At 40.6% G+C, this 14,902-nt stretch overlaps 1 protein-coding gene across 1 annotated transcript; it reads left to right on the top strand.

Moving 5' to 3' along the window:
• Positions 1 to 610: 610 nt before the first annotated feature.
• LOC311036619 (cleavage and polyadenylation specificity factor subunit 3) lies at positions 611 to 13,683 on the top strand (the record flags this gene model as incomplete). Its single annotated transcript, XM_084045443.1, has 18 exons — positions 611 to 684; positions 1,412 to 1,475; positions 2,047 to 2,144; positions 2,550 to 2,678; positions 3,404 to 3,581; positions 3,755 to 3,844; positions 4,289 to 4,439; positions 4,987 to 5,162; positions 5,525 to 5,683; positions 6,250 to 6,396; positions 7,647 to 7,799; positions 8,701 to 8,809; positions 9,082 to 9,180; positions 9,351 to 9,445; positions 9,920 to 10,007; positions 10,622 to 10,688; positions 10,863 to 10,959; positions 11,580 to 13,683. 18 exons carry the CDS (start codon positions 611 to 613, stop codon positions 11,679 to 11,681), a joined length of 2,076 nt encoding a protein of 691 aa, XP_083901569.1. The 3' UTR covers positions 11,682 to 13,683.
• Between the last annotated feature and the right edge of the window lie 1,219 nt (positions 13,684 to 14,902).

Below are 14,902 nucleotides of genomic sequence, written 5' to 3'. Positions count from 1 at the left end.
AAACGGCCCTCGTTGAGAGACCGCCCCCAGCGTTGCCATGTCCGCTTATTATACGCAACTTTGGTCTTATTTTTCTGAACAAGTCGCTTGTAAATATTGCTAGTTGCGTTTTTTTGGGCTTGTTTCTACATGAGCACTGTAGTGGTAGCTTATTTAGGCTGTCTTCCTAATGTTTGCTAATGTTGTTTAAACCAGTGGTTCTCAAACATTTGCATGTCAAGGTAGGAAAGGACCCCCTAATTAATATATATATTTGTGCTAGGGACCCCCATACAAGATTTGTGTTGTTAAAATGTTTGAAAAATATTCCTAATTCTTCAAATTTTCTTAAAGATTTTGTTTTAAAATAGCAGATCTACAAGCTCACAACGAGTACATCGCCCTGCCTCTTTTGCGCTTGTTTTCATAGACTGTTTGCTTATTTCTGTCAAAACATGGCAACACTGATCGACCCGTCCCTCTCATTCATTCATCTTAAATTCATAAACAAAGCGACATCTCTAGCTGGCTGGCATGATGATTTATGATTTATGTTTATAGCGGCTCCCTTTTATGTCTCCGAATATAGTAGCCTGACCTCTCGGACCCCTGACCTGACCACTGACCAACCATGGCTACTAAACGTAAAGTAGATGTGATGATGATCCCCGCAGAGGAGAGCGACCAGCTCCTTATTCGACCACTGTGAGTCGTTCTCCTATTGATTTCACTTTATTAAGGCTTTATTTTAAATTTGCACGAAATGCGTTTCGGACCCCCAAATTGACACTTATTAGCCCGCGGACCCCCATTTGAAAACATTCTAGCAGTGATTCTCAATCATTGTAATTTAAGGACCCCCCCAGTTTGACATGCATTAGGGCTACGGACCCCCATTTAATGGCATTTCTATCTCTGGGACCCCAATTCATATTGTAAAATCAATGTTAATTTAACTGAGAGTGTACAAATGGAACCAAATCCCGTTAGGGTCCATTTGGTTCCATTTGTACACTCTCAGAGTTACAGACCCACAAGGGTCCATTTGGTTCCTATAAATCATTTAAGCTGGGGACCCCCTGGTAGCCCCTCAAGTACCCCTGGGGGTCCCCGGACCCCACTTTGAGAACCAATGTTTTAATCAACCGATGGCTTCTCACATTTGGGCCTGAATGTGTTGACTGACTGGACGGAGTTATTATTATATAATGTGGTTTTTGATGCTGAAATGTGCTCTGTTCTCACATGATGCACCTATTCATTAATAATTAGCCTTGGATCAAGACTATCATAGATGTATTTTTTATTGATTTTGATATTTGCACATTAAAGACATGTAAATATCTAAATCGATCCAATTCATCTATGATAGTCTTGATCCAAGGCTAATTAATAACTCATGTGTAAAGCAATGTAATTTGTTCCTTTACAGGGGTGCTGGTCAGGAGGTCGGCAGGTCATGTATCATCCTGGAATTCAAAGGGAGGAAGATCATGGTAGGCTCATTGTGCTGCTTGGCTCTATATGTGCCAGCTGACTTTTACATTTAACTACTATGGCTTTTTGTGTTGTCCTTTTAACAATCATTGTATAATCCACCACTGTACTGTTTACAAACTGTTAATAAAGTATCCAATCAATTAAATTGCCTATAAACAATTCATCATACTGTGCAGAGAGAGAGATTATTATTGTTATTATTAGTACATTGTTTTGTTTTGATTGTTTTGTTCCACTTTTGCTTTGGCAGTGTAAACATAATCCATTAATTCAAAGGAGCTTCATTGGCATGAGAAAACATATTATGTTTTCTCATGCAAATATAGCCATGACCTCATGCACTTGAGTCTCACGCACTTCCACTATTGCGCTTGTGTCACCAATAATTAGTAAGGTAATGATGAATAGCAGTAGCCATAATATGTGTTATATAACGTGTGTGTGTGTGTGTGTGTGTGTGTGTGTGTGTGTGTGTGTGTGTGTGTGTGTGTGTGTGTGTGTGTGTGTGTGTGTGTGTGTGTGTGTGTGTGTGTGTGTGTGCGCGTGTGTGCGTGCGCGTGCGTGCAGCTGGACTGTGGCATCCACCCTGGCTTGGAAGGAATGGATGCTCTCCCATACATTGACTTGATTGACCCAGCTGAGATAGACCTGCTGTTGATCAGCCAGTGAGTTCCTTTATTTAACACACAAGCTGTCAAATGTTACGTGTTACTCACCCTATCGTATGTTTTGATTTAAATATTAATTTTCCTGTTTCATGGATGTAATACACTCTTCAATCTATTTGGTACACGATTAGCAAATACTGGCACAGTACATGTCTATGAAAATATGGTAGGGCATAGGGACAGAAACTATGATATAGTGAGAATACCATTGTTGATGTAGCATAGGTTCTGCTACAGTAAATAAGGGCATATAGTACCATGTTAACATCTGTCTCTCCCACATCCCGAAGAAAGGACAGTATGTTTATTGTACTGAGTGAGTACAATGAAATGTTTTACTGAAAGAGAGATAAGTGTGCATTCTTCACATCTTTTATTTAAACATGCGTCTCCTTCCACCAGCTTCCACCTGGATCACTGTGGAGCCTTGCCATGGTTCCTCCAGAAGACCAGTTTCAAAGGCAGGACCTTCATGACCCATGCCACCAAGGCCATCTACCGCTGGCTGCTGTCCGACTATGTCAAAGTCAGGTGGGGAACCATTTACTGTTGTTTGTTGTAATATTGCGTCATAATGATACAACAAAAAAAAATGTTTTATTTGTTTATATCAATGAATCGATTAACCACACAAGTGTTATTTTACATTTTGTTGCACAATGGTGTCGTACAACAATAGCGGATCAACAAGCTCACAATGTGTCTCGATGTGACACGTTTTGAGCGGCTATTTTCACTATTCATGACACTTTTGGAAAGTGTTTGACACTTTTTGCCTTGAATGACATGCCCAAAATAAGGATATTTTATTAAATGATCGATTATCGATTATGTTTTATGACAAATTAGTTCGATTAACTGTTGGACCTCCTCTAATATATACTGTATACTACAGTATATCTGAGGTGGCATAGAAGTGAAACACTTGGTGTATAGTATACATAGTTATTATAGTAAGCGAGGGATCATGTTCTTGTCACAGTGCACTAACGACTCCTGGTGGTTGGACAGGGTCCCTGTTCAGCGGGGAGAGGATCTGAGGGAGATGGCATGAACCTTTGCACAAGTTAAAGCTCCTCACTTGTTACATGTGTATCAGGGGAGGCATGTGGTTTTCTACTCCTTCCCCAGGTGGAGGGTTCGCAGTGACAGGGGCCGCAGTACAGAAGAACAACTAAAAACAAAGATGATAGTTAAAAATATTATGATGTAATAATAATGGCACCTATAATCATTCTCTCATCCTCTCCTTGCAGCAACATCTCAGCAGATGACATGCTGTACACGGAGACGGACCTGGAGGAGAGCATGGATAAGATCGAGACCATCAACTTCCATGAGGTCAAGGAGGTGGCTGGCATTAAGTTCTGGTGCTACCATGCCGGTCACGTCCTGGGAGCTGCCATGTTCATGATTGAGATAGCTGGAGTCAAGGTACGGAGATTGTTTTACTTATGTTGTGAAATAAGTTATTCAATGCTGGCCCACTGTGTGTAATGGTAATGTTTTTGTTGTTTGTTTGATACATTATCTGTAATTTTCTTGCATCTGTTGTTTATTACTGACATGCACATACAGTAATACAGGCTACATTTGTTCCTCCGTAGCTGCTGTACACTGGGGACTTCTCTCGACAAGAAGACAGACATTTGATGGCAGCAGAGATCCCGAGCGTCAAACCTGATATCCTCATCATTGTACGTCACATTAGTTTTGTAAACAATATATAACTAGAGAATGTGCTCAGCAGAGCACAGGCCTCTGGCAAGGTTTGTCTTTAAGTTGTAAGGTTTTTCCTGGGCCCATTATAAACCTTTATTGTGGTGTTATGTCAAAGTATTCAAAAATGATCTACATTGTTGACATGGCATTCCCACTGCCCCGCTCCCTCTTGGTCATTCAGCATGAAATGTTAATCAGTTCTTCCTTGGCCCAGGACCAACCTTTACATTTTATGCAAATCCATTCATAACTGTTCAAGATATCCTCAGTTAATCAGATAGAGAAACAGACTTAAAAGTTACAAACATTTTACCCAAGTATTACCAGGTAATAATTGGGGAAAGAGCCAAAGAGCTTGGTTTGATTGATCATTTTGCAGGTGATTACGATGTAGTTATTCAATTGTTTTTGTTTTTCAGGAGTCCACTTACGGCACCCACATCCACGAGAAGAGGGAGGAGCGTGAGGCTCGTTTCTGTAACACCGTCCATGACATTGTCAATAGAGAGGGACGCTGTTTAATCCCGGTGTTCGCTTTGGGCCGAGCCCAGGAGCTGCTGCTTATCCTAGGTGAGATATTCCTCTGGATGACCCTCCTGTATTAAATACCCACGTTACTAGGATTGGAGGACAATGCCATCCAATGTCCTATATGTGCTGTATTTGAATGCCACATGTATTGTAACATCTAATCAATGACAAACATAGCATGCCATTCTGTACACATAGTGACCACATTGGAAATAAGTCCGAATTCATCCTGTTATCCTTGATGATTTAAATATATATATATATATGTATATTTTAAATTGATCAACAACAACAAAAATCCTTGGCTGATACAGTACTTTTGTAAAGCATTGCACTGCACTGCACCTATTTAACCACTTAAACCCTCTATACTTAGTAAACTTGACCTGAATTGGCTCTGTACTTGGTCCTCTCTTTTTCCCCTGTACACCAAATCTCTTCGTCGAAAATAGGCGAGCTCACAACGCATGGCAACGCAACGTGTTTTTGCCGAATATTCGCCCCCAGGGGTTCAAGTGGTTAAAAGTTGATGCACATACTCAGACAGAAGGGTTCATATGGGAATGGTTCTTCTTTTCCTCTGCAGATGAGTACTGGCAGAACCACCCAGAGCTCCATGATATCCCGATCTACTACGCCTCGTCCCTGGCCAAGAAGTGCATGGCTGTGTACCAGACCTACGTCAACGCCATGAATGACAAGATCCGCAAAGCCATCAACATCAACAACCCCTTCGTTTTCAAGCACATCAGCAACCTCAAGGTAGGGACAACCCACAGAAACACCAACAATATGGCGATAGGTTGATGGAGATGGCGTTAAAAAAAAGCACCGTCACCGACTGCACCATGCCATTCTTCCCTCTTTCCCTCCTACTTATCATGCAACAATTAACCGCTTGACCAAGGTCCCCCAGGGGTCTAATACTTCCCCTCCTTTTTTTCCACCACACCAAATAGTCTTTACCAAAGGTTGCAGATCTACAAGCTCACATGCAACGCTGAATGTTTGCCTACTTTCGCCGAATGTTGAGCTATTATGACATACAGAATAGGGACGCTAGGGTTCATGTGGTTAAGTAAGCAGCAGCGATACAAATCTTCCACCGGCGTGTTGTTTTCCAGAGCATGGATCACTTTGATGACATCGGGCCCAGCGTGGTCATGGCGTCTCCAGGTATGATGCAGAGTGGGCTGTCCAGAGAGCTGTTTGAGAGCTGGTGTACCGACAAGAGGAACGGAGTCATCATCGCCGGCTACTGCGTAGAGGGGACACTAGCCAAGGTCAGAACATTATTAGTGTTCAAGTTCCAGTTAAATGAAACGCACATCCCCATATCTTCATGCTGCAAATTGCAGCATTGCTGCAGGATGGGCAACAAAGGGGCTCGCAACTCACTTCTGTAATGCCGCGTTCACACTGGCAGCTACAAAGATACAGGCTACCATTCTTTTTCAATGGAAGCCAGCGACATGAAGATACAAAGATACAGCCAACGTTTGTAGCTGCTACAAAAGCTGCAGCAGCTACAAAGCTGGTTTCAACTTCAGATACAAAGATACAAATATGCTACCGTATGTAACTTTGTATATTTTGTATCTGCCAGTGTGAACGCAGCATAATGCTCCAAACTTTAAAGTATGAAACGTCGTACCTAAATAATTCTAAATCAGAACATTATTAGCTTTATTCTAAAATATGAAGGGTTTTATTTTAGTAAAATAAATCAAGCATTAGCTAATTAACTACTTGACACACTTTATTTGATAGTTCTTAATCCTGAAAAATAGAGAAAATGGCTTATTTAAAAAATAATCTTAAATGTTGCACCCCTAATAAATGTTTCCAGCACATCATGTCTGAGCCAGAGGAGATCACCACCATGTCTGGTCAGAAGCTGCAGCTGAAGATGTCCGTGGATTACATCTCCTTCTCTGCCCACACTGACTACCAGCAGACCAGCGAATTCATCAGGGCACTCAAACCTCCACACGTGGTAGGACAACCTAAACCTGAATGTGTCACTCTCTGTCGTTTAACAGTTCTTCTTCATTTCTCTCCAAGACGGTGTAACGCTGTCTAGGTAAAAGCTGATAAGATACTAGACGCCCACGCTCAAGGTCACGCACCGGCTGCAGCTGTGATGTGTCTCTGTGGGAACATGTGTACGTGCTCTTAGGGATGGGAGTTGACTTCGGTGGGTGGGAAGTGCAACAAAATGTCTTGTAATATGACGCGACGGACTGTCCTATTTAACCTCCTGTCGCCCTGCATTTTGTACGACTTCTGCCTCCCTACTGCCTCATTAGCTGAGAAAGATATCCTGTTTTTTGTCCTTTTTCCTGTTTTGTGGTAAGATGGTTAATACAATTGCTGCATTATAGGAGCTTGCCTGTGTCTAGAGAGTTTCTCTCTAACAGACGCAGGCAGGGACAGGCCCTGCCCCGGCCGGCCTAAGGTTTCATTCTCAAGATATTTTCCCTGTGAAGATATCAATCTGTTGTTTATTACTGAGAAAGGTGGTTTAGGACAAAGTTCATTTCTCGAGTGGCTCTCATTTAAATCCTCTTAAAAGCAGGATACAGAGCGCCACTCACGAGAGGTGGTTTGGCCCAGACTGCTTGGTGATAACGCAGAGCATACAGAGTGAAACTAGGCCTGTCACAGTCAATGTTGAAACACAGTCACGCAGATACGACAACAGTTGTGTCCCGTAGCTGTTGGTGGAAGACACTGAGATAATAGTACCAGTCTCAAATCACTGAGAGTTATTAAATCTAATTCTAGATTTTATGCCTGAGTTCTGAGCAGTTCAGTCTAGACACTGTCGGGAGCCACTTGTAATCTACCGAGAATAGATCCTCTAGGTTGAACTTGAGAGACAGAGTTTATCCATTCTAGATAAAGCGATAAGTAGGAGTAAGGCTAAAATTCCCGTAACTGGAGAGGTGTTAGCAAACCTTTAAGGGGTTCGGGTAGGGAATCTGGGTCTAGTGGGCCCAGGGTCTGATTCCCTCGACAGTTTCCCTGAATTCTATTTTTTTTTTTTTACAATATTTAATTGACCGGTATGAGAAATTACGTGAGTACAATGCTAGAAGAACAGAACGTCCCCAGCTTGCTGGACAGCCACTCATAATGCCTCCATAAAAGTCTTAGAAATCAGTAAGAGAGGGATGAGTCTGTCGGTCCGTTTCCCTAAATTCTGAGATGTTATAAGCGTCATGCATTGTCCTTTGTGCTCAGATCCTGGTCCACGGTGAGCAGAACGAGATGGCTCGGCTGAAGGCCGCTCTCATCCGGGAGTACGAAGACAACGACCAGGTCCACATCGAGGTCCACAACCCCCGCAACACTGAGGCCGTCACACTCAACTTCAGAGGAGAGAAACTGGCTAAGGTAAGGGCTGTGAGGCTATTGCAAGTGGGCCCCCAAATAATTGCTAAAACACTACGATTTTGAATAATAACATCAATAAATCAGATGGGTGGGCAACAAGCGCCTTCGAGATTTTTAAGTGGGCACTTATCCAGAAGAGGTTGGGAACCACTCTAATTGAGAAGTCTGTCTCTCCTTAGAAATGTTCATGGGATCTTCTGATGTGTTCTCCCACTCAGCAGCAGTGTTCATTTTTGTACTAATTATGTACTGGAACATGACACTGCAGCATGCAGCAACCTCTGTTGTTTTTACTGTACACGTAGTGTCATGTTGATTAAAGGTAGGGTAAGTGATTTTCTTTGGTTAAAATAAGTGTTAAATAGCTCTATATTCTGATAGTACTCATTGCTATAGAGTGTTTGTTCAGTAAAAGGAGTCTCCTTGTCTCTCCAGCTCTTTATAAAACAGAAAATGCATTTTCGTTTCAGTTTCAGTTTCATTTCCAATTTTATCCAATCAGGATAGAGAACTCAATCAGGATATAGATTAAACAAGCGAAATTGGAAGTGATGACACTAAGAAATGAGCAGGCAAAATTGGAACTGGAACACTATACAAATTAAGCTTAAAAATGGGTACTTTCTCCTGATTGGCTGAGATTTTGGCACCTACCGGAAAATGTATTTTCTGTTTATTAAAGAGCTGGAGAGACGGGTAGACTCCTGTTACTGAACAAACACTCTATAGCAATGATTACTATCAGAATATAGTGCTTTAACCTTTTAACAAAATACTTTTTGTTTTAACCCAAAAATATCACTTACCCCCTACCTTTAAGTGGACCTTCTACATCCTTATGATGGCCTACTGATTAAAAGCCAACGGATGGAGAGGTCTTGAATACTGCCCCTCTTCTCAGGTGATGGGCTCTTTGGCTGATAAGAAGTGCTTCCAAGGCCAGAGGGTGTCTGGCATTCTGGTGAAGAAGAACTTCAACTATCACATCCTCACTCCCTCGGATCTGTCTAGTGAGTACAGTAGCTGACTGTCACGATCACTTATGCCTCATACTAATTATGTAGTACTAAGAGTACCACTGCATAACCATATCAACACTTTTACATTCAAAGGCATCTCACAACAATGCTTTTATTTTTTTTCATTCTTCTTCTTTTTTTTCTGATGCATGCTGAGGTGAAATGCCATTTTAAGATTTGCACACCACTAGATCTTCAACCATCTGATGCTAGACTGAAGGCTTTTGTATAATATTGTGACCTGATTGGTGTATGTTTTGCAGCTTACACTGAGCTGGCGATGAGCACCGTAAAACAGACGCAGGTCATTCCCTTCACTGGACCGTACTCTCTGCTAGTCTGTCATCTGAGGAACCTCGCTGGTGAGGCTGTGGTGTAAATGCCAAAAAGCACAAATTAATAACAATGTGGACAAGTTAGTTATGTGATTTTGTTTCAAGTACATTTTTCATGTTTGCTTCCCCAACTACATCTTCTCAATGCATTCAGAGCAGTGTCATATTGTTTGTTTGACCCACGTTGACTGTCACAGGTGACGTGGAGGAGTTGGACGGAACAGAGAAGAAAACAATAAAGGTCTTTAAGAACATCACTCTGGTCCATGAGGTCGGCATGGTGATGCTGGAGGTGAGAGGACAGGTGGTAGGCGTATAGCACTCAACTGACTGTGTCTTTTTAGCAAATAAAGTTTTTACGAGTTTCCAGGTTAGAAAGACATGTAACATTAAAAGGCGAAACACAAAGAGAAAACAAATAATAAAAATAATAATACAAAGACCAATAAAAATCTCCATGCAATAGTAATTTGTTACTGTTGTATACGTTAATGGAGTTCTGTGGTTTCCTCACAATGCAGTCACTGACCTGAATACGATGAAAACAGCCAATCCACAAGCTCACAAGGCGTCACATCACAACGTGTTGTAAGCTTGTAGATTTGCGATTGTTGCTGCGCAACACCGGTGTACAACGTGTGTAAATTAAGCATATTGGCCTAGGCTTTTGGAGGATGTTCCCCTATAACAACATGCCCAAAATAGGATTGGCATTGTTTTTAACCTCTAACCCGAATCCCCAATCTCTCTCCCTCTCCTCCTTCAGTGGATTGCTAACCCTTTGAACGACATGTATGCTGATGCTGTCACTACAGTGGTGCTGGAAGTCCAGTCAAACCCCAAGGCCCAGAAAGGTTGGTTTGGACATCATCTTTGATGGAAATGGATAAGGAACATCGTTAGTTGGCTACTGTATATTGTCCAATTTGTGCATTTCCTAGAAAGGAATGGAAGGAATGTTTACTGAACGGGGGGTGATGCAGACATCTTTGTTGCACATGACGCCCACAGTTCTGTTGTTTTCTGTATGTGATCTAATGAAGGGCTGCATCTACAGGGCTGCATCATTACGTTTTCCATTAATCGAATAACTGAGAAATGCATTTTATATGTATTTTAATACAAAAATTCTATATCAATGAATCGATTAACCACTTAAGTGTTATTTTCTACTTTGTCGTGCAAAATTAGTTAAAATAGCGGATCTACAATATAAGCTCACAACGTAAGCACGTCATGCAATGTTTTGTGAACGTGTAGATCTCTTCTGCTATTTCAACTATTTTTGCAATTTTTAAAAACTTTCTGCCTGACACGCTCAAAATATGGATAGATTATTAATCAATTATTTTATTAAATTCTATTATGTTTAATAGTTCGATTAACTGTTCTAATCTAATATTACAGTTATGGAGGCCCAGAGTACCATCATGTATATGTAATATATATGTGATCTAATGTTTGACAGTTATGGAGGCCCAGAGTACCATCATGGATATGGACGTCTACCAGGCCAGACTGGAGGTCATGTTGCAGTTGAGTATCACACATGACATCGTTAGAGAAAATTGTGTTCAGAAAGACAATTCCTAAACACAGCTCATATAAATACAACACAGCACACAAACAACCAGACAACAAACAAAACCACAAATGTGTACATGCACATAAGGAACATGAACATGTTTCTGCCCTTCCTGAACCCTCAGGGACATGTTTGGAGAGGACTGTGTGGATTTCAGCAACGGTAAAAACCTCACCGTGGCAGTAGACGGGAAGACGGTTCAGATTTGCCTGGAAACGAGGGTAAGGAGCACGTTCCCTTACACGAAAATAGCGGATCTAAAAGCTAACTATCGGGATGAGTTGTGTGCTTGCAGATCTGCTATTTCCAGTATTTATTGCCAGATTGCTCTGAGATTAGTTTTGTAGCACCATTTGCAACACTGAAGACAAAAGAACAAACACATTACAAACATTTAACATAACATCACAGTCACATACATTATAATACAATGAGACCCCGTATATTTGGTCTGGGATTACGCTCCATGTTTAATTTCAGGATTGACTGGTACACAAAAGAGTGCCTCAGTCTAACCTTATGAAATCATTTGAACCCTGTACCTCCTGTTTAATGGTAACAACAATTCATATTCACTGTTCAGAACATGGTTGGTGTAAGAGACAATGTTGTTGGTGAGCTATAATATGTTAACACTGAGGATTTTACAGTAGAGATTGGGGTCCCAGACATAACATATTTGTATCAAATGGGGGTCCATGGGTTAATGCATCAAACTTGGAGTCATTGAAATTAAAAGGGCTGAGAATCACTGCATTACGTAATGTTATCTGCACTGTGGATGTTAATTGATGCTGTGGATGTTTCTTAATATCTGCCTTCCTCTGTCCTCCCCATGCAGACAGTGTGCTGTGAGGATGAAAGCACAGAGGAGGACTCTCTGAGGGAGATGGTGGAACTGGCTGTACAGCGACTCTATGATGCCCTCAACCCCATCATCTAAACCACTGCTTCTCAACCGCTTTCATTTCAAGGACCACTACTTTGATATGAAAGAGACCATTAGTTTTTATTTCTGGAAACCCCCAAATCCACACGGTACAATCCTCAGTGTTAAAGGTACTAAGTGACATGTTTTGGTTAAAACAATACGTTTATTGTTAAAAAGTTAAAGCTCTATATTCTGAATCATTGCTATATAGTGTCATTTAACAAGGGTCTCCACATTGCTAGTTCTGCACCATAGCCTTTCAAACCATACTGTAGGCAAGGTTCCTATCACTATAAGGGTTTGTCACGGCACTTTCATTGGTTTGTAAACATGAAGATCATTTTTCATGACTTTTATGTGGCCTTGGTAAGCATTGATTTATCAAGTATTAGTGAGCAAATGGCTCATGAACGTGAAGGATGTAAGGATATTTATTCAGTAGTGAAGCTAGAGCATGTCTAAACTGGACTACAGATATTCACATGGCTTGCTTGCGCTTGACTAGTACAGTAGTCCCTTAATGGACTATTCTTGACAAAGTATTTCATTTCAATTCAGCTGTATTTTAGTAATTAGTCTCTCTGCTTTGTATGACCCACAGGCTGAATATCAAAATGTCAAAAATGATAAAATCAGTACAGAGACAGAATTGTATCACAAAGCCACTGACAGAAATCTACAGCAACTGAGTAGAAGACTGATATATCAAAATAACTTCAAATTGAGCCCTTTTTGGCGGCCAGGCCAGCGTGTCGAACGTGTAAATCCAAAAATCTCTTTTGAGTAACAATGAATTAACATCATCTCCTCGACAGGGAAGATTGATCTGTTCTGTATCTGAGATATGACATATTATGAGACTCGTGTGAAATGCAATGCCACTTGGCTTTTAATTACATGGTTGTGTATGATAGATTTCTTGTTTTTCTTGTTTTGTATGATCTAGTAGTTTTTTCAATGTATGCCAAGTCACAAGGACATTTGAGCATAGATTACATTATTGGTATTGACTCCCTTGATGTTGAACGATTTACCTGTACTAGGATGATTGAAAGTACAGTAGTGCATTGTGTACAATGACCGCATCTGTAGTTCCCCTGTGAGGGATAGTCTGTAAAAAGTGAGTCTGGGTAAGTGTTGGAAAGTCAGTTCTCACCAGCTGGTTTCTCAGATTGTGTGTTTTCTTTTGTAAACAATCTGAGGAGGCGTCTTGAAAGTATTTGAGTGCTAGGACAGATTCTATAATGTACCAATGTGAATTGTGGATTTTCCTCTGGCAGGCACCTAGGAATTTATTGTTGGGATGTGTGCTTACTATTGAACGTTTTGCTTGACAATGTTAAGCAGCCACCCTGTGTGGTTCAGGGTTGGATCCTTGACAACCTCTGCAACAAATCACTGTACTCTAACGTCCATCTTCATGCAATTTAATTGACTAGAAGATACTGGAAGTTTTGAGACTGTATTGTCTTTTGCTTGATGCCATTCATTGCGTAAATGTGAAGGGAGAAAAGATGGAAGAAGAAGGAATGTGAAAGGGTTGCACTTTCAAATTCAAATGCACCTCCAGTACTTTGTGTTTCGTTGCTGTGTTAATGTAGTTTCACTGTACTATAGTTTGAGTGTTAAATGCATGACTCAAATGCACTGATTTGGTTATACTTATTTTGTTTACCTTTTGATATTTAAGCTGTAAAGTGAAAGCACTAGACTTCTGTGATCAATGTGCAACAACTGAACAAGCACGAGAATGTTGAATGCGGCAGCACACTCGCTTTGCTCGTGCCTCGCTGATTTGCACATGCACATGCATTTCGTCCATGATTTAAAATGTGTTTTCCATAAATGTCTGCACTGTAAAACCAAGAGTATACCTTGTTAGACTAGGTGTTATTGCTCTAGTTGATTTTTAGAGAGGTTTGTTTTTATTACGTTCATTGTCTTTGTGATATTTGTTTCGTCACTTGTCAAGACATTTTATAAATATTTTTGTATTTGTCCTAGCTGGGACAAATTGTATGGGTGCATATGATATGATTAGTAAATAAACTTTTTTTTTTTTGTGAATGTGGCTTACTCTTGACAGTTATGAAAATATTGAATGGTGATGATTGGTCTGTAGTTGTAGCCTGTCAAAAATCAACCATAATTTAACATGTTTTGACCATTCTCATTCTGGCATGCTCTTAGAGACAGTGCAAAACATGCAAGACCTGTTTTGAGAAGCACATATTTTACCACTGCGCCACTGTGTTCTGTGGAATTCACATCACATCGACTTACATGCTATATCGTTGTAATGCAGGATAGATAGCTCACTTTAAGTTTAACTGGATGGAAAGGTGTGACCACTGTGTAATGCAGTGAGAAGCTTCCGTCTTCTCTTCAAATGCAGGTTCCACACAGAGATTCCAGACTAATATCTATGCAGTGATATTAGTCTGGCCATGCCAGGCTACGTCACAACCACGCCGTTCAAAGGCATGTGTGTGTGTATGGTTTGTTGAATAAAAGTTCAGGTGGGTGTTTTTTTGCATATGCATAAGTATATATACATTAAACTTGTCTTGGTCACAGACTACACATTCAATCCTTTTGAATTTCTTCCAGTTGAAGTTCACCTGTACAGAGTTTTTTTTCAGCCATAACCCCCCACATATACCTCCTTGATGGTCCTCCAGTACCTTGAATAGCAATGAACTGTAGGAGGACTGGAATTCGAACATGGAACCTCTGCTATGAAAGTCTGATCTTCAGACCCCTACAGCATCTCTCACTGTAGGTAACTCCTGGTGCTTTTCAGTAGTTCTTTTGTATTTTAACCTTGAAAAAGTACCACCCCAGATAACAAAAGTTGTTAAATCAACGTTGAATTGTGGTCAAAAATGTCGTCAGCCTCCAGCACAGAGGTAAGCCCAGGCAAGGATAACTTTTATTACGTTTTGTGAAAGTGACAGCTCATCAGTGGTGGAAAAAGTACTCACATGTTTTACTTTAACTTAAGTAAAAGTATCAATACTGCAATGCAGAAATACTATGTTACAAGTGAAAGTCCGGAATTCAAAATTTACTTGAGTAAAAGTAACAAAGTATTGGTATCAAAATATACTTAAATTACAAAAGTAAAAGTACTCATTGTGCAGATGATCCCATTTCACAAGTTCAAAATGCGATGCGACGCATTGTGAGCTTGTAGATCGGCTATTTTCAAATGGCCGAAATATATATAGGGC

Source organism: Gymnoscopelus microlampas (assembly GCF_963454915.1).
Source record: "Gymnoscopelus microlampas genome assembly, chromosome: 20".
Classification (NCBI taxonomy): Eukaryota; Metazoa; Chordata; class Actinopteri; order Myctophiformes; family Myctophidae; genus Gymnoscopelus; species Gymnoscopelus microlampas.
Note: the sequence above shows the minus strand (reverse complement) of the source record. Positions and strands in the feature narration are given on the sequence as shown.